A 19,386-nucleotide genomic window follows, 5' to 3' on the forward strand; every position below is an offset into this window, starting at 1 on the left:
TAAACTTTTGACTATCGAAGTCCTTAGTTATCTTTTGCAATTATATTTGTTTATAGTTACTTATAACCAATACTATATTTTTTTCGGTCTGTTACTGAAAATACATGCAAATAGATTATATTTAGTTTTTATTTATCTAAAATGCTTACCTTCATAAATAATTTTTAGAAACGCCTTTCTATTGCTAAAAACTGACGTATTAAATTAAAATTTGTCAAATATACTATACAATTATGGCACAATATTTCATTAAAAAAGTTATATAGTGAACAAAAAAAAACAAGCATAACTTAAATAGATAGCTTGAATAAGTTTTGCTTTAATACTAATTGAATTTTCACTCTCTGAACTGCAATTTAATAGATCGAAGGGTTACTCTCAAATTAACAAATTAATTGCTTCTTACTGTCACTTAAGTTACGATTCAGATACAAACGAGACAGATATAGATTTTCGACAAATTGTATTTTTAATCCTATACAAAAAACCAAAATTGCGGGGTACCTTACCTAAAATTGTCTATAAAATTAGGGGGAGGGTTAGTAGCTTCAGTCTGGACAATTTATGGATTTAAACAGGAAAGCAATCGCAAGTTTAGACCGCATTATGCACTTTTTGCGTATTTCTCCGTTTCGGGAATTTTTTATAGTAATCGAAAAAAATCTGCACAGGATTAAAGTAGTTAGTAGCTTAACTCCATAAAATTAATAACTTTTATTGCTAATTTATTATTTCTTTTTATTATTTAATAATAATCGAAATAATTTTGAATTGAAGCGTGGTTTACAAATTTATGCGTGTTTTAAAATTATGTAATTTTAAATAACAAGGTATGTGATTATAGCAAAATTGGTTTAATAATTCCTGAAAAATAAAAAATTTAAATTGCGACTTTTCTTTTAATATTGCGTACTCATAAACACAGCATTCATTAAATGAGGATTTTTATTATTCTTAGATAAATTGTGAATTTAACGTATTTTTAAATAAAATATTACTTTGATGCTGAAACAAAGTGTGATAAATTTCTAATTACAACATTCTCTTTTGTAGTAACAATAAAATGCTTTGCATTATTTAAATTTTATTGAGCCTATTTTTACCTGTTTCAAGTTATAATGAACTAGGATTTTACGAGTGTGAATATTTCCTTCAATCTTATGAATAGGAGATAGTCATACTGTAGCTTATAATTAATTGCCTTTGTGAGCATATAATTTAGAAGACAGCTGATCAAATAAGACATAACAAGAACCACGCCAAATTAAAACAAAAAATATGTATTCCTGTCAAGCCGCAAGGCTGCTTCAGAATTTAACGAGTTCCTAACACAATGCTCGTCAAAATCTCTTCATCAATGTTTCTTTTTCTATCATTTATTTAAGAATTCTAAGAAGATAACAAGTCGTTAAAGTGTGGTTAACGGAAATTAATGTTTGTAGTATAAAGCGTACGTGCTGAAGAAACCCAGAGGCAAAGGGTATGCAAGATGACGCGTTCTTTTTCATCTTGTAAAGCGTAGGAGTTGGGGATGAAAAAAAATCTTTTCTTGCCACTGAGACATAGCTAAAAAAACGTTCTAAGAATATTATCATTCAGTTTGTCGCACTGAACGAAGTGATTGATGCTTCTATCCTGTTTTTTTTTTTTTTTTTTTTTTTTTTTTTTTTTTTTTTTTTTTTTTTTTNTTTTTTTTTTTTTTAATGTAGCTTTGAAGCTTGCGATGTGAAAAAATTCATTTTATTCCAAAATTTCTCATTGTTCTGTTTGGCTATGTATTGTGAACAATTTCTTATTATTTTTAAACGTTATCAGGTAAATATTAAATGATATTTTGATAGCTTAACTGTTTTAATAAATGCATGTCATAGATGATTGTTAAAATTATATATTCATTTTATTACAAATATTATGGACGTTGAAGCATGTGTTATTGAAAGACCTATGCTTAACTTAAACATCATGAATGCGTCTTTAATTAAAAAGCAAAAATATTTATTAATAATCCAATTATTCTAAACAAAACATTCTTCTTTTAAAGTTATAAGATTATAATTTCACATTATACCGAGTACTTTCTTATAAGGCTATAGTGGTGAATTTAAATCATAAAATTAAATTTTGTTGTTAGATAATGTGGATATAACATTCATGCAAGATTGTGTAAGAGTAAGAGTATTGTAAGAGCTTCTTTCATTGAAAGATTACCCATAATACCTACAATTTTTTAAGATAGAAAAAAAAAATAATAACTACATTATTTCAGATGTTTTTTTTTAAAAAATATGTTTTATTTATTTAGATGTTTTCATCTTACGTTCCATTTTATTCTCTATTCCTTATGTTATTTTTTTTACCCATGTAACACAATTTTTCTCTCTTTCTGTATCCATTTTCATTTTAGATGCTAATCTTATGTTTTTTTTGTTTTTTTTTCACAAATAAACAAAACATTTACCAAGCCGCAACATTCGAAAAAGCAAAAATAACTATAATTTTTTTTCTTTTTCTGATGCTATAGGCTTATTAACTGCCCAAAATAATTAAACTTAACAATAAATTTTTCACATATTAAAAATACTAGAACTTTTCCATTTTATATTTTATTTTATGTCACATAAATCGGTACACTTGTGTTATACTAAATGAAGTGCGAAAAATCTTAAGAGCAAAAATAGAGAGAGTGCATAAAAGACAAATCTTAATTTTTAATAATCTTTACAAGAAAATTTTCTTCACCTACACTTCAGGTAGGGTCATATTCCTCGCTAACTCCACATAGTCGCCGGCTGGAGAAAGGAGGTTAAGAAGATGCCTTTGCACCCCTTTTAGTCCATTAAATTAAAAATTATATTTGAACTTTAAATGTTATTAGTTTTTTTACTTTAACTTATTACAGATTATGTGTGACTTCTTGAACTATTCCAATTCATAAACTGAGTGCAAAGTTTGAATTTTAATGCTTTACTAAATAATTTTTTTTAATTGGAAGATATGACCAGAAATATTTAATAATAAATTTGAAAAAAAAAAAAAAAAACTATTGACCACTAAAATTCCCTTCTTTCTTTTTGTGCTTTCAGTGCTGATTACTTAAATAAAATGTTAAAAAAAAATTAAGAAATTCAAATAAAGAGTGATTTTTTTATGTTTTAAGACATAAATGGTAGTAAAAATGCTAAATTTTTGTCAAAAAATGTAAGTTTAGTAGTTTTTGAGATTGAAACTATTGAAAAACTTTGAAATTATGGAAATAATTACCGAAAATTTTTGATGCTCATGCTAAAATATTTTTTTAGAAATATGGATAAATATTCATACGTGATTCTCGAAATTTTCTAATAAATTTTTTTTTCCATGTCTGCACCCTATGAGAAAATACTCTAAAATATACCACTTAGGAAATCATTTGTGTTGAAATATCGTTAAATAGAGAGCATATAAAATATAGTAAACACAAATAAATAAAGATTTCTTAATAGTAAACTGGAGTATTTCGTCTCTGCTTCAATCATATTCTTTATCTCCTGCTTCATTGATCGTTTGATTAATTTGCAATTTACTACAATAAGTCTTTTTTTTAAGCGTTTAACCTTTTAAAAAGTATTATTTTGTTACAATAGGCAACAAATTTGCCATCATAAGCCTTGTAATCTGTAATTCAATTAAGAAAACTGAGAAATATTACACAGGACAAACTAACATTCATAAAGAGATTTCTAAAAGAAGGATCTTTGCATATTGAGTTGAGATTGTCTTGTCTTTTTTTTCCTTTTAAAATTTGAAAGAAGGGGATCAATGTCGAAAATAGTTAGAATTTTTATAATTGACTCAAAGTATTTTCTTCTTCTTTTTAACATTAATGAGCTTATTCAGTTACTGGACTAATTTGTATTGGAAAAAATAAATATTTGTTTTCTCTTAAGGCTATGAATTTGAAAGTTTTTTCTCTATATAGGTACTGATTGCAAATGTATGACAGAAGAAGATTCTTTCCCACATTGTTTTTGATATTACTACCTAACACATTGTTTGAAATTGTTGGTAAGTAACTTGAACTCACTCCATTAATTCTGTTTGATTGTTGAATGTTATATAAAATGGATAGGAACTTTCATGTACTAGATTCCCAGTTGAGGGAAAACAACTAGCTTAGCATTTTCGTTTGAGGTGATGATTTAATATTTGGCCATAAAAATTAGTTTGGCTTCAAAATAAGTTTCGAAATATAATTTATATGTCAAATATAATAAAAACATAACATTTTCGGATAAGTTTTCTTTTTCTTACGCTATATTAAAGATAGATTAGGGAAACCAGTAATGTATGAAATTAGGGTTATGATTTACTGGCGTGGTAAATACTAATAATTACCGTTTTTTAATTAATAATAGTTGAAAATTAAAGTAATAAAAAAAGCTAAAGGCAGAAATTTTAGTGTACTCTTACACTATTTTCCCCTTGATGGTATTTCATACAGTTTGTTTTATGTTTCTTTTAAATTTTTTTTCATTATTTTTTTTAAGGATAAGCACTATTGCTTTGCGTACATTAACCCGCTTTCTTCTTCTTCTTCTTTTTTTTTTGCAGTGGATGGAATAAAATAAATAAATTGATATACTCTTCTAAAATCATCCAAAAATGTCAAAATATCCTAATAGCTATTTGCTTTTTTTGCTCCTCTCAAAAACGAATGTTAAGATTTCCTTTTAATGTGAAGTTTATAATAAATATAATAAATCGTGCCTGGAATGAAATAAATTAATTGATATACTCTTAAAATTGTAAAACTATTCTGATAGCATTTATAATTTTTAATAAATGATTTTTATAGTGCTTAACTGCTTGCTTAGATGTTAAAAAAATAAACAAACCAATTACATAAACAAATAAATTGAATAAGTAGAAAATAATAATAAACAAATACATAAAATAAAAAAAAAATTGCTACCTTTCTTAAAAGTTCACAAAATTTCCACGAGATAGCGCTTTCGTTCTTAATAGTTAAAATTTAGGTTTTAAGTAATTGAGTGTGAATTCAGTTGCTTTCAACAGAAATAAGAAAGCGGATACCTTCAAATCAAAATAAACTTAAAAATCTCTTGTTCTCTTAAATTTTTCTTTTCGTATTATCTATTGTTTCTTTATAATACAAAGAGTACACCAATGGGAAAATTTAGACCTTTAAATGTAAGAATTCTTTCTAGGATAACACATAATTCAGGCTTATATTATCATTTTAGCCTTATAAATCTTAACTTTTAGACTGGGACTTAGGTTGATTATTACTTAAGTTATAGATCATACTTTATGATAGTATTAATGACAACAGGTCTCAGAAGTCTGAAAATCAATGTGAAATTTTACTCTTAAATTAAATTTTATTTACTTTTTGAGAAGATTTCCGTATTGTGATCTGCTGCAGAATAATCGCCAAGTCTTGGCAACTTCTGGGCAGCGGACCGCATTTCTTTTTTGAAATAACAATTTTTACAATCGCCTAGGTTCTAAATAGATTTACTTTCAAAAGTTTCTTAAAAAAAAAGAAAAAAAAGAGCATGTAAATGTTTGCTCGAGGATGGCTACTAGTTATACGTTTTGAGTTAGTCCTTTTCTGTGGTGTTTTTTTTCTTCTCCGGGCCTCTGCCCGGAAGTTGCTAAGACTTGGCGATTATTATTCTGTCACAGTTCAATACAGAAGTCTCCCCTGAGTCTTAACTTTTAGACTGGGACTGAAGTCGTTTGTTACTTCTTTAGTAGTGTGGAATGCTTTATAATAATATTTAAAACAATATGGTCTCAAAAGTATGTAAAATTTTACATTTGAATTGAGTTTTATCAATTTTTTAAAATCATAATATTTTTTTTTCTGTATATTTATTGTTGAAAACTTAGAACTTGTTATAGTTACGTAGATTTGAAAAGCTATTGCATAAAGCGTTAATTTCAGCAAGTTTTGCACAATGAATTTCAACTATATTTCTTAAAATTTGTTTTTACTTTTTCCAAAATTCTTTTGTGAACACCCATTTTGTCCTGTGTTTAAAAAAATAGAAAATAAAGTTGGCTTTCTACTTTTTTGGTTTCTAAACATTACCCATAAGACTGTTGTATACTATATAAAATATGTATGACATATAGTATATTTTTTGCTAGAGAAGATATAGTTTGTTATATTTAATAATTTATTATTTTGATTAGTAGCAGAACAAGATATGGTATGTAGCAATAATATGGTTCTGCAATTTGTAAAGAATTGTAATTCTAATGTTCTTGTTGTTACTAATCTTCAGTGTCTGTGAATCCATTGACATGAATCAAATCAATAACCAGTAGGGGGGAAGAATAGATGTCTTTCCATAAAAGTCCGGAGCAGTCTAAGATGTGTTCAGGTGAAGTTCTCGTAATAGTGGCATTTAAGGCAAGGTGGGGTAGGTCTTTCTGCCCTCAAAATATAGTAGGCACTTAATGTGGCTGCTGGGGAGACGTGAGAAGCTGGTGTTGGTAATTCTAATTGTTAATTCTTCTTCTTCTTCTCATTGGCACGACAGCCCAGGATGGGCCTTGGCCTTCTCAACAAGCCTATGCCAAGACAAGCCTTCCCTTAGCCAAGGTTCTCCAGTTTATTATCCTTAAAATTTGTAGGTCCTTTTCAAGTCAGTCTAAAAATCTTAGGTTTGGTCGTCCTCTTTTTCTTGTACCTGTTGGCCTGGCACAGAAAACTTTTTGGGTTGTCCTGCTATCCTCCATTCTTATAATGTGTCCTGCCCATTTAATCCTTTGAATTTTGATAAATTTAATGACATCAGGTTCTTTATATGCTTTGTAAAGTTCCGTGTTTGATCTTCTAAACCAGGTACCGTTTTTACTTGTTATTGTTAAAAAAATTGTTAATTATAAATGCTAAAAATCTTCTTGGAACTTATATCAATAGAGTTATTATTATTTAAACATGACTGACATCCATTAAATTAGTATGTTTATTATTTTAAACTATTTTTTAAGGTGCTGCTGTTTCAGTTTGTAGTGATGTTCATGAAACTTGTAAATGCCATGACTCATATGAAAGATATAACTTGACAAATGGACAAACAGTTTGCTTTAAAGAGTTTGATGCTAAAACATGGGATGAAGCTAATATAGTTTGTGCCAAAGAACACTCATATCTTTTACATTCACTGTCTAATATTTCATCAACTTTGTTTACAACACTTGCAAATCAGAGTAAGTAGGTTACAGATTACCATAATTGTAACTTTTATGTCATGAATAAAGGAGCTGTCAAAAAATTTCCAAATCATTATTGATATCAGTAATAGATTTATGTTAATATTACACTTATTTAACATGAAACTCAAACTGTATCATTATAATTATGCATTTATTTCAATTGTACTTAACATAGAGTATTAAACCATAATATTAATCATTATATTTATTTGAAAATAAATATAGATGAGAACAATGTGTATTGGCTTGGAATTAAAAGACAAGAAGGATTTTATGTTGTGCATGATTTTGCACCAAGCTTATTTAAGTGAGTTTTGGAAAACCTTCATTTGATTTCTTTTTTATTTGTTAGAGTTACATAAATTGTAATGTATATATATACATATTTTTGTAATCAATTTTAAATAACGTGTGCTACTAATATATGTTAAAATATGTGAAATTCATTATATCATTAAAATGTTTTGCGATATCACATTTAAAAATCGAAAAGATTGAAGTTTTGCATTACAAATTATGCATATAAAAGAGCCTCCATTTTAAATAGTGAATTTCGACTTTTTTTCTAGTTTGCATCTGTTTTAATGGTTTTTATTTCAAAAATATGAGGTGAATTATTTAAATGATCACCTAAATTTATTGTTCATAACAAGGCTGTTGTACTTAAATTATTACATTTTATTCAAATGTATTGTATAATCATACTACATTGTACATAGGAAATATCAGCAATTAATTGGAAGTATCAACTGACCTGGATAAGCTCTATTGATGCTTTTCAATTAATTACTGATTTTTCCCCTATAATTAACACTGAATAGTCTGATGATTAGTATTTTTTTATTTTCAACTTAACCATTTTAAGTTTTAGGTCATGCTGAATCAATTTTATTTACTGTATACGATAGTATTAATTATATACTACATAATTTTATTTAGAATTTTTAAAATCACATTTGATAATTTTTTTTAAAAAACCTTTACTGTTTTGCTTTTCTCTCTCTATATTTCATTCATTGAATCTATTGTCACAATTGATCCCCTTAGTGTGTTATTTTTGCTTACAAACTGATACATTACTATTCCAGAGAATCAAACAGGTGGGGAGCAAGATGGAAATATGATGAACCTCAGCATGATTGTGTTGCTCTTGACATATCGCGGGGACATTTGCTTACATATGATTGTTCTATGGCATTGCCATTTATATGCTTAAACAATCTATTTCCATCTCAACCATTAAAAAGTAAGTTTGTTTAGATTTATATTTGTTGGCACTTTTTTCAAATTTTATTCTACTTTAAGTTATATTTTCTTTGACAGCGTTTTTTTTTTTTAAATCTCATTTCTCTAATTTAATACTTCATGGGTTATGTTCAACACTATTTTAAAGCATATGAAATTGCAATAATCAATGGGGAAAAAAAAACCCAAATTATCTGCTTATTGTAAGGGGAATTTTTGTGCATAATTTTAGCTGATTTAGTTTATCTGTTCTGGAACATGTTTAGAGACAAACAAATTTTAACTTTGCATTGATCTGAAACTGTGTATTAGTGTTTAATAAATTTATATCCATGTAATTTCTTAATATTGAAATGATCATTTTTTTGCTGCTTAAAGTCAATATTTTTGTTTTTAAGAAATTGACAAAAAATGTTTTTCTTCTTTTTCTTTCTTTGAAAATTCAGGATTGTAGTTTACATTAAATTAGCAAGAATTAAAAAATTAAAAAAAAACAAACAAATGCAAATTATTTGAAGCATGTAATTATGCAAGAAATTTCTTGTTTCATGTAGCAAATTATGTCCCATTTAAATTCAACTTTGGTTTAAAATCTTTGTGTTGTTCTACAACAATTGTAATCTGATGTTAGTTTCATAGAGGATTCTTGCATGATATGTACAATGTCTAGAATAAAAATATACAAATTTTGAATTAAAGGACCTATTTTCTTCAGAAAGTTATGAAATTTATTTAGAATAAACTGTTTACTGTAACCATTGGCCTTACATTACTGAAAATTCTTCCTAATTAAAATATTGTTTAATTTCTAATTTGAATTCTTTTAATTTCTAATTTGAATTTTGAGTTGTTCCAGGCTTCTTTTAAAATTTCTGGTTTTAACTGTCAATAAGAAACAATCAGTGTGATTTTTTAATCATTAAATAAAATGTGCTTAGATGGAACAAAAAAAAGTATATAACAAATTATATTGTTGTTAAATATGCTTGTGCTTCTTTAATTTTAGGTTTAGTATGTCCTGAAGATTATTTATTCAGCTATCAATTACCATTCCACATAAATAATTGTGTTCGTTACTTTGAAGCTGCTTCCTATAATAAAGCTCAGCAGTTATGTGAGGCAGATAATGGCTCTTTAGCATCCTTAGAAGTTTATCAAGTTTTCATTAACAATGAAAGCGATTGGAATTTCGAAGGTAAGTTTCACTAAAGAATGATGTATATATAATCTGAAGTATATATTTATATTTTATTATTTAAAGAGAAAAAGTTGGTTTATTAGAAGAAAATGGAAATCTATGAGTTTTTTTTGCTGATTTTTTTTTTTGTAATTGGAGAGGTATCTGATACTTATTTATAGCATCTATCATTATTTGTATAAAAATTGATCCTACACTCTATAAAGTTTGCAATTTGTTAGAATTAATCTTTTCATTTAGAACATAAGTTTTGCAAGTTTTTATTTTTATTTTATAAATTGGTAGTTTTAAACTTCTTAATTGCTTTACGGGTGCAAGCTGTATAAGTATGGAATTTTTTCCATAGACTTTGTGTTGAAGAAAACTTTTAGGAGAGACCATCAAAACCTCACCCAGGGACCGGGCAAACCTCTGCACCAAAAGTGGAAAAGATCAAATAAGGAAACATGAAAAATTATCAAAACAAAAACTATTAACAAACCAAATAAGTAGATGCAAATGTATTTAAAATATTGTGTGGGGCTTTTATTTAGAGTGCTCTTTTTGACAATCTCTCAAAAAAATTGACAAACTCATATTGCCGTCAAACTGCATTAAAGACGATGCTATCAATGATTTAAGGTGAAAGTTAAATTACTACATTTAGAAAAAAAAAGTAAAAAGAAACTAAGCATTTCAAGCAAACACACTTCTTAACTCACTTTTTAAACCTAATTTTTCTGACACAAAATTAAATGCAAACTTAAACAAAAAGCGTAATTGTTTTTTATTTAAAATAGTTCTATCAATTATAACTGGTAAATTTGTTTCTACTCATAATTAGGGGTTATTTTTATTGATGCTAAGTTTTATTCATCAATGAAGATGAATAAAAAATGTCCGAGGATATATCCAAAACTAATCAAGAAAATTTCAGAGCATAAAACTCTATAATAATATTTATTTGTGACTGTAATCCAAATCGCATATAGCAAGTAGTGAGAGGGATATGGTTGAAATTGTATTTAAAAACAAAGAGCAAGCAAAAATTATACATTTTTCTTCTTCTAATGGTTCATCTTGTTAATGTTGATTTGTAAAAAAAAATTCTTTTAATTTTTTCTACCCCCACTTTACGGTATCTCACTTCGTGTGTTTTTTAATGTTGTTCGATGGAAAGCGTAAAATAAGGATTCCACTGTACATGTAATGTTTTCATTCTTGTGACATTGATCTATGATAATTTATGATATGGTTTCTTTTATAACCATAGATTTCTGGTTAGAGAATGGAACGGCAATTTGTGTTAATCAGAATGATACCTGTGATACAATTGAACATCCTTTCATCTGTGTTCAAGGAACCAAGCATACTGGTAAGATTTTTATAGTGAAATTCATGCAAATGAAAACAACATTGTTTAAATATAATGGCAAAAATATTTTATTGAAAAATGCATAAATTTGTGAAAAAAAATACCTTGAGATTAACTTTACAAAGAAAAGATTCTGCTAACTAGATTTTATTATTAAAAGTGGAAAACTTTTTTTTTACATATTTTTGTAATATTGTATTTAGTTTTCTTTTTTTAAAATTACATTTATTTCTTTTAAATATATAAGTCTACAATTTTATGAAAAACATTTTTCAAAATTTAAACTACAATAAAGACTCATAATGAAATTAGTGTTCATTGGATAATTTTTTTAAAATTTTGGTTGCTTTTCAAATAATTGGATGTGCCAATATTAATATCTGTGAATAAAATTAATTCTAATCTAGTAAAATTTTTATAAATTTTTAATTAATTGCTTTTTAATAAAATTGAAAGTTTTTTAAAGACATTGAGGGTTAAGTTCTACATACCATTGTTGCAATCTATTGAGATATTATGCCTGTCTAATTTTTAAAATTCAGTAGAACTAAATATTATCTAATTAATCTAATATTATAACTGTCTAAACAATATAATATCATAACTGTTTAAACAATATTTTTCAACTATCTAAGTATTGTCGAAACTCCTACCATGCAGATCCTCAATTCTGTGGATCACACTAAGGAAATAAATAATAAGTGGTTAAGAAATTTTTAAGAATTTAAGTGATTGAAAGTTATTAACTAATTTGAACACTGCAGTAAACATCTCTCAATGAAATTAATGTTGTAAAAATTAGCACGAAATAGATATCTGGCTGGGAAATCTTTTTGATTTCTCTTCCAAAGAAATAATCTTTATTTGCAAACTATTCAGATTGAGTTCCATCTTGATTAATCTCATCACAATGTTGTATATACTGATTTCTATGAAAAGTTTTACTAAAAACATTTTAGCAAGAGCTCTGTTTTGTTAGAATTATCACTTGTAAGCGCACTTCATCCTTTCATCTGTTTTTTTTCTTTCTTGCTGATAAACAAGTTTTTCTCTTTGTTATTCTTAAAGTTGTGTATTAAGGAGAAAGTCTATGCAAATTTTCTCCACAAATGCACAAAGATAAATTTAAGAGACATAGAATTTCTAAGTAATCCTTTTTAAGTCACCATAGAAATTACAGTTATAAAAAAAGGTGGCTTCTGTAGTACTGTTCTCTCTGCATTGTGAAATTTGTTGATCTTTTTTTTTTTAAATTATCATTTTATTTTTTTTTATTTCTCTAATGCAGATAATTAAAAAAAAAATAAATGTATCAAGTTATAAAAATGTCAGCTTTTACTACTGATTTTAGAAGTAGAATAAATTTTTTCTTTACAGATGCTGTTGCTCTCATACATCCTGACATTCCAGAATCATTCCCTAGCAGCGATGTGGATAATAGCATTTTGACCTGCGATGTTGTCATTAGTGGTAGAAATATCACTGATAAAGAAAATCTTGTTTCTTACCAATGGTACAAAAATGGATTGCCAATCAACATACAGAAACGTATGATAGATTTGCGGTACTATGCTGATTTGATAAAAACAAGTTCTTCCCCGATCATTCGACAAGGTGTTTATCACTGTGAGATAAAACTTCTTGGCTCTTCCGATATAGTTAAATCAGAAGTCACTAATTATTTCTACTCAGGTATGACCTGATTATTACATTATAGATACGATTGTGTATTGTTATATATATATGTATTTTTTGTAGAGAATTACAGTTGTAAGTCAGTGTTAGTAAAAGGGAAACTTTTAACCAACCACAACTCTTTATAACAGTATTTTAAACAGTAACAATTAAGATATCCTATGTTTACTTTTTAAAGCATTTTACATACACTAGGTGTCCTCACATTTGTTAGATGTTGAATAAATAACAAATCATATGCAAAATCAATTAAAAAAATATAAGTTAATAAAATGGTATCTTTTATTGTATTCTACTTAGGAAACAAGAATTTATTCTCTTTAAAATTAATTACAAAGTTTATCTATAGATGACATTGCTATATCATTTGTAGATAATGATTTCTATGATGAGGCCCGCTATAAAACAATTTTTTCGAACAACTACCCTTTGTATTCACAAAGTTGTACAGTCTGAGGACAAAACTAACAATCACCCAAACAAATATCTTAGTGAAAATGGTTTGATAAATGACAATTTATAATTTTTTGATCAGCAGTGCAATCTGTTAATAAACTTTGTTATTAACTTTGAGATTTGATATGAATAAATTTTTCTGATTTTCTATTCTGAATCCAGTGAATCGTATAATTCTGAAACTTTCCATTTTTCTTTTATGAATTTTTTAAAATTTCGCTAATTTCAAAAATACATGGTACATCAATTATCTTTATTGAATTAAACTGATCAGCGTCTTCTGTAACTATGATACACAAAGTAAGATTTTTTTCTTATTATGCATGCAATTTTTTAAAATTTCTTACAGAAAGTCTAAACAACTATATTATTTCAGTATGAAGCTTTTAAACATGGTTTTATTTATCAGTTTAGCAAGAGAGCATGCTGCTCATTTTAATTGTTTAATTTTTATAAATTAAACTCACAGTTTTTACATATTAAATTTGCAGTTATTAATACATCAATCAGTGTTGTTGTTTATTCAGACAAGCCTCTGATACACTAATTAGTTCTATAAATCATTACAAAGGGTTTTTATCATATCTTGCAAATCATATAAATAATTTTTTTCACATCTGGAAATTAGTAACATACTAGATATATGATACATCAAATAGATATTCACAATGATTCATTTGATTAATCATAACTTTTTACCTTCTTTTATGTTTTAAATAATTTTTGCATACTGATTATAGCTTTTGTAATTAATGTCATGAATTTCAGATGTTTCGACTTATGTTATGACTGTGTATGGCATGAAAGCTGAAAAATATAGGGACTATTCTCAATTAGATTTCATAACAACAAAAGCTACATTTAAGAAATTTATGACATCTGTAACTGCAGACATAAAAAAGAAATTACCCAATTTTTTTTGGGAATTCCATAATATTAGGTGAGTTACATTGTTACTATATTCTGTATGAAATGTTGAGTTTTAATTTTAATGAGATTTCTTGTGATTAAATTACAGTAATTATATTTCTCTTCCATTATAATTTATAATCAATTTACTTAATAAACTTTAAGAAATTTTTTTAATTTTTTTATAATAAAAGTGTTAAAAAAATCCCAAGCAACTCAATCCTTTTTTTGGGTAATTTTAATGATTTGAGTGCATTAAATATTGTAGCCTTAAATATTTTAATTTGCTCTAACTATTAGTGAAGTTACTAATGCTAATTTCAGAAATTTTTATAAATTACTTATGTAAGAACTAATCTAAAATTAATCTCAAATTTTAATATATTATCAGTTATGAAGGTTAAATGATTTTGGTAACTGTGCATTCTGTAATATTTGAATGTTTATTAACATTAAATAAGACTATTTTAAATAATCTATTATATTTCCCAGTTTTCAATTGTCATAATATTTCAAAATTTTTCTTTTCTAAAAATATAGTTTGGTTCACAATTTGATGGAAATAAAATTTATACTGTATGTGAATCGAAGCATTGCTTTATCTGAAAATTCATTAAGTGAGAAGGACATTTATGACTCGTTGATTTCATCTAGAGATAGAATAAAACATTCCACGAAAGAATGGAAAGATGTTTCTCTTACAATCAAGAATGCAGGTATTATTTGCTTGCTAAATTTGTTACAAAATTTTTATGGCATAATATTTTAGCAATATTATTATGAGTATGCATTCTAGAGTAAAAGCTGTGATTTATAGCATAAAATATGTACCCATTGCAAAGGCCACTAATTAATTGTTATATATTTTTACTCTAGTTTGCTTATTCTTTATTTTGTGTTAAAATTATGGCACAAATTTTTTTAGTTAAATATATTTAGTTTCTCTTATAATTTAGTTAAATTTAACTATGAGTGTCTTTGTTTCTAAATACATTTTTGCATCTTATTAAATATTTCTGTTGTATACAGGTTATTTTTTTCATTTTATTTATCTGTTTTTATTTTGTATCCCCTAATTTAAAATTATTTTGTTAGTTTTAAGTTTTACTTATAAAACCAGAAGCCTGTTGCAATCGATAGATTTTTATGAATAAACTATTTTTCACTTTTTAAAAATTGACTGTAATTGATTGTAATTAAAAATTACTGTTTGTGTGTAGAAATGAGTCCACCTAATTGATTGAATGAAGGATAGGGAAAATCCATATTGGGTGATTAATTCTTACCCAACATTCTCAATTTTTAAAATCTAAGATCTGTTAACTAATACAAAAAATAGCAGTATTTTCCCTTGCTCTCATTATATTCACCACTTCTATTTCAAAAGTTGCAAAATGAAAAACATGAAATATGATTTTGAATTGAAAATCTCATAAATTTTGCTTTAATAACTTTATTTTAATAATAACATTTAAAGGTATTATTTTATTTTTGTTTTGAACTTTGATCTATTATTATTAGACATTGATTCATAATAAAATTTTTTAATCTTCTATGATATTTAACAATTATCTCTATAATATCAAAACTAGACAACTACATTATAATTTACAATTTAATGTTAAGCTTTATTTATTATTTTTTGTATCAATATAAATTCTCAATTTTTTAAGTTCATCATTTAGAAATATAGTTTCAAAATTGTATCAGAACAATTTTTTCCAAACAAACTTTTTCAGTATTTTGTCACTACCATATTTTTTGCTATTTTGCCAGTACATTATTCTTTTTTAAACTCTTTGATAAATTCTGATCCAATGCACCTCCTTTTATTTGATTATATATATTTTTTTTCTGTGTCAGTTATTTCTTTGACATTGTTGTGAGCTCAACTTTTTTCCTTTAACTTTTGTGAAAATGCTATTTTGAAATTATTGAGTATAAACATTTTTAAAAAAAAAGTATTTTCAGTATTTCGTCACTACCGTATTTTTTTGCTATTTTGCCAGTACGTTATTCTTTTTTAAACTCTTTGATAAATTCTGATCCAAAGCACCTCCTTTTATTTTATTACATTTTTTTGTGTCAGTTATTTCTTTGACAGTTTTTCAAGCTCAACTTTTTTCCTGTAACTTTTGTGAAAATGCTATTTTAAAATTATTGAGTATAAACATTTTAAAAAAAGCAACACTGTTTCTTAGCTTCAAAATTCTTAGCTTTTATTTGAATTTTTTAAAAAAATTTCTGGAACTTGCTTTTTAAAAGAAAAGAAAAAAAAACAATCATAATTATTTTTTTTAGAAATGAGTTTAATATCTAGAAATAAGGAAGGTATTGTTGGTTGTTTTTGTTTAAGAAAATAAGCTTAAATTAGTGAATGGAATTCGTTTAATATTAAATTTCTGTCAAAAGTATACTTTTTTATAGCTGTTACATTTATAAATTTTATTTGTATTATTGTTTTTTTTAAAGGTTTTTCTGTATTTAAATTTCAGATTTTTGTTTTGAAGAAAATGTTATGAGTGCAGAGACAGGTTATGGGAAGGTTTTGAAATGGAAAGGAACCGTTCAAACCAAGCATGCAGTGTCTGAGCCATTATGTTTGAATGGTATTATGCATTGAAAAGTCATGTATAGATAAATAGTTATATGCTCAATAATATTCCTACAATGCACAAGAAATGAACTTTAATTTTAATCATTCAAATATAATTACTCCAAATATTTGAAGTAATATTTAAATATTTTATATTTGAAGTAAATATATATGTTATGAACAAAAGTAACATTTTGAAATTTTCATGCCACTTTGTTAAAATAAAATAATATCTTTTTTTTTCTGTGTGAAGCATTATTTACTTTTATATTAATTACATTTCATAGTTTTTTGTTTAATATTATATAAAGAAGTAATTCAATATATTTCTGTTATAGACTGGAAACTGCAAACTCGAGTGTGCAGACCTAGCCTTACCATAGGAGCTGATTGGTTACCTTTCAATTATTCCACCTGCACAAAATTTCAACATTCAATTGAAGGTAATTCAATAAATATGTATTTTTTGTTTTTCTCTTTATTTAGTGTTATTTAGAGTTACAGTTAAAACTATTTGATGTGGATGTAAATTGCCCTATGTAGTCTTTTATCTTTGTAATAGCTTTACATATTGAGCAAAAAATTAATCTGTTAAATTAATTAATCTGTTAATAAAAATCTGTTTTTAATTACTTTTTATTATTATTTGAATTTATGCTTGTTGAAAATAATTTCTGCTATTATTGAAATTTTTTAAAAACTTCATTGTGTTCTTTTAGTTCTACATAATGTAATGAGAAATAATTAAATAGCCTTGAGTGTATGTAGCCCATAAAGAGAGAAGGTTAAAATACTGTAGCACAAAATCGATTTACACTTTTAATTAAAATTTATTTCCTCTAGATGAATTGTTCATCACATGAGTCAAGCCCATTTAAATCAATAAGTATTTATTAAAATTTACATTCTTTAATATTCAACATCTCAATAGATTAGTTAGACTGAGGTGAACTCCTCACAAATCAGAGGCATAGAAGCTATCTTTCCTTTTTTTCCCTCTTCATTTTTTAGTACCATTTAATCGACTTACTTTTTAATGCAGTTTCCCCTTGGATCAATATAGCCGATGCTGGCTCTTGTTTCCTCAAAGTTTTATGGTTAAATAGGGTTAAAATTAAAAATATTGAAATATTTTTTTCAGTTTATAATTTTACTTTTCCTGTTTCTTTTTACTTATATTTACTCACAGTATTAACTTACTGACTAAACTTACTTAGTTAATCTTACTAAATAGCAAATCATCATTAAGAATAGTGCTCTTTCATAAATGGAGTCATAAATGGAGTCATAACTTAAATGAGCTTAAGTATTAAAATTCGTTAAATTTGATTTTTATGTTAGACATAAATTCTTCATAACAATCAAATACAATTCTGCTGTTAAATCAAAGTTTTCATAAATTTTGTCATCAGAATTAATTTTCGATAGCTATTTGATTTGATAAAAAAAACCGCCTTATCAGACTAAAAATTCAAAAATAAACTGAAGAAATTATGTTTTTTCCCCTTTCCATAATTCTTTTTAATATCTGTGTCCAATGTATTGTTTCAGCTGTCTGTTTTACTCTTTTTAACTGTACTATATTATTTTGATGTAATCTATTAAAATTTTAATTTTTTAGATGTAGAAATCAGTTGCTCTGGTGATTTTAAAACTTCAAATCAAGGAATGTGTTATAAATTGCATCATAGTTTGCAATCTTGGGATGAAGCTTTGGAAGCCTGCAGTAATGTTTCAAGTTATTTAATTGATTTTAATACCTTCAGAGAGATTGCTTCAGCATCTTCATTAGGTACCTTTTTTGTTGTTTTCTTTACTACAATTGAAAAGTTTAATGAAAGAAAAATCATATTAGATACATTCTGAATATACTTAATTTTTTAGGTTTATGTGCATAGCAATAATTTTTGCTAAGTTTTAAATAAGTTGGTTTTAATAGGAAAAATTTGTCTCTTAAGGCCGTAGGCACCTGAAAAAGGAAGTGAACTGTCTATGGGGAGGAAGAGTGGAGGAAACCTTAGCCCCTGGTGGTCAGTAAAACGGTTAAAACTCCTCAGAAATCTGGGAGGATTGAATCATTATAGTGAGGGTTTCGATTGGCCTGAGGGTCACACCCTCCATTCAAATCCGGTTTTTTTCTTTATATCTTTTCTAATACCTTTTACTGTTGGTGTTTTAGAATCATTTCAATATTGGCTTCCTGTAAAAATTTATCCTAACGAAACTTTATTTGTGGGTATGAATTCTGAAAATAAATGGTAACTCTTATTTTTTTCACTTTTTTGTTGCTTTTCATAAAATTTTATGTTGTGAATGTTCAAATAATAATACTTTGAAATATTTTTATTAAAGTATTTTGTAGTTAAAATAAAATTTTTTGTAAAATTAGCTTCAGAACTTTTTATATGGGGTATGAAGTACTTCAAAACTAATTTTGCTGTAGAGTGATTTTAAGATTTTAGACTTCTTTAAAGGGATCTGGAATAATAAAGATGACTTTGTGTCTCACAGATTTCTTATCCCTTTTTCTACTTTTTTAAATCTTATATTTCCCATTTATATAATGCTATTGTAGTCATTGAAAATTTATAAAATTTCAATGAATAATTTGATCTTAAGTTTCTTTGTTACTAGTTTACTACTAGTTTTTGTTATTGATGAACTAGTTTTTTTTAAAAATTCTTATGAATCATTTTAAATAAT

General features: G+C 26.1%; 1 protein-coding gene across 3 annotated transcripts in view; it reads left to right on the forward strand.

The window, feature by feature from the left end:
- LOC107452101 (uncharacterized) overlaps positions 1-19,386 on the forward strand; it is a 60,732-nt gene that overhangs the window by 957 nt on the left and 40,389 nt on the right. Inside the window, exons 1-13 of one of the 3 annotated variants that reach the window (XM_071178898.1) lie at positions 1,679-1,815; positions 3,959-4,044; positions 7,006-7,224; positions 7,456-7,537; positions 8,319-8,476; positions 9,482-9,670; positions 10,926-11,027; positions 12,405-12,719; positions 13,947-14,118; positions 14,628-14,803; positions 16,583-16,696; positions 17,022-17,126; positions 18,305-18,475. In XM_071178898.1, the coding sequence (XP_071034999.1) occupies positions 3,972-4,044; positions 7,006-7,224; positions 7,456-7,537; positions 8,319-8,476; positions 9,482-9,670; positions 10,926-11,027; positions 12,405-12,719; positions 13,947-14,118; positions 14,628-14,803; positions 16,583-16,696; positions 17,022-17,126; positions 18,305-18,475 (1,876 nt within the window). In that variant the 5' untranslated portion in view covers positions 1,679-1,815; positions 3,959-3,971. Of the gene's footprint in view, positions 1-1,678; positions 1,816-3,958; positions 4,045-5,059; positions 5,191-7,005; positions 7,225-7,455; positions 7,538-8,318; positions 8,477-9,481; positions 9,671-10,925; positions 11,028-12,404; positions 12,720-13,946; positions 14,119-14,627; positions 14,804-16,582; positions 16,697-17,021; positions 17,127-18,304; positions 18,476-19,386 lie in introns of those variants that run through there. The other 2 variants (XM_071178899.1, XM_071178900.1) reach the window with 2 other exon arrangements.

The sequence above is a fragment of the Parasteatoda tepidariorum genome, chromosome 3 (assembly GCF_043381705.1).
Source record: "Parasteatoda tepidariorum isolate YZ-2023 chromosome 3, CAS_Ptep_4.0, whole genome shotgun sequence".
Classification (NCBI taxonomy): Eukaryota; Metazoa; Arthropoda; class Arachnida; order Araneae; family Theridiidae; genus Parasteatoda; species Parasteatoda tepidariorum.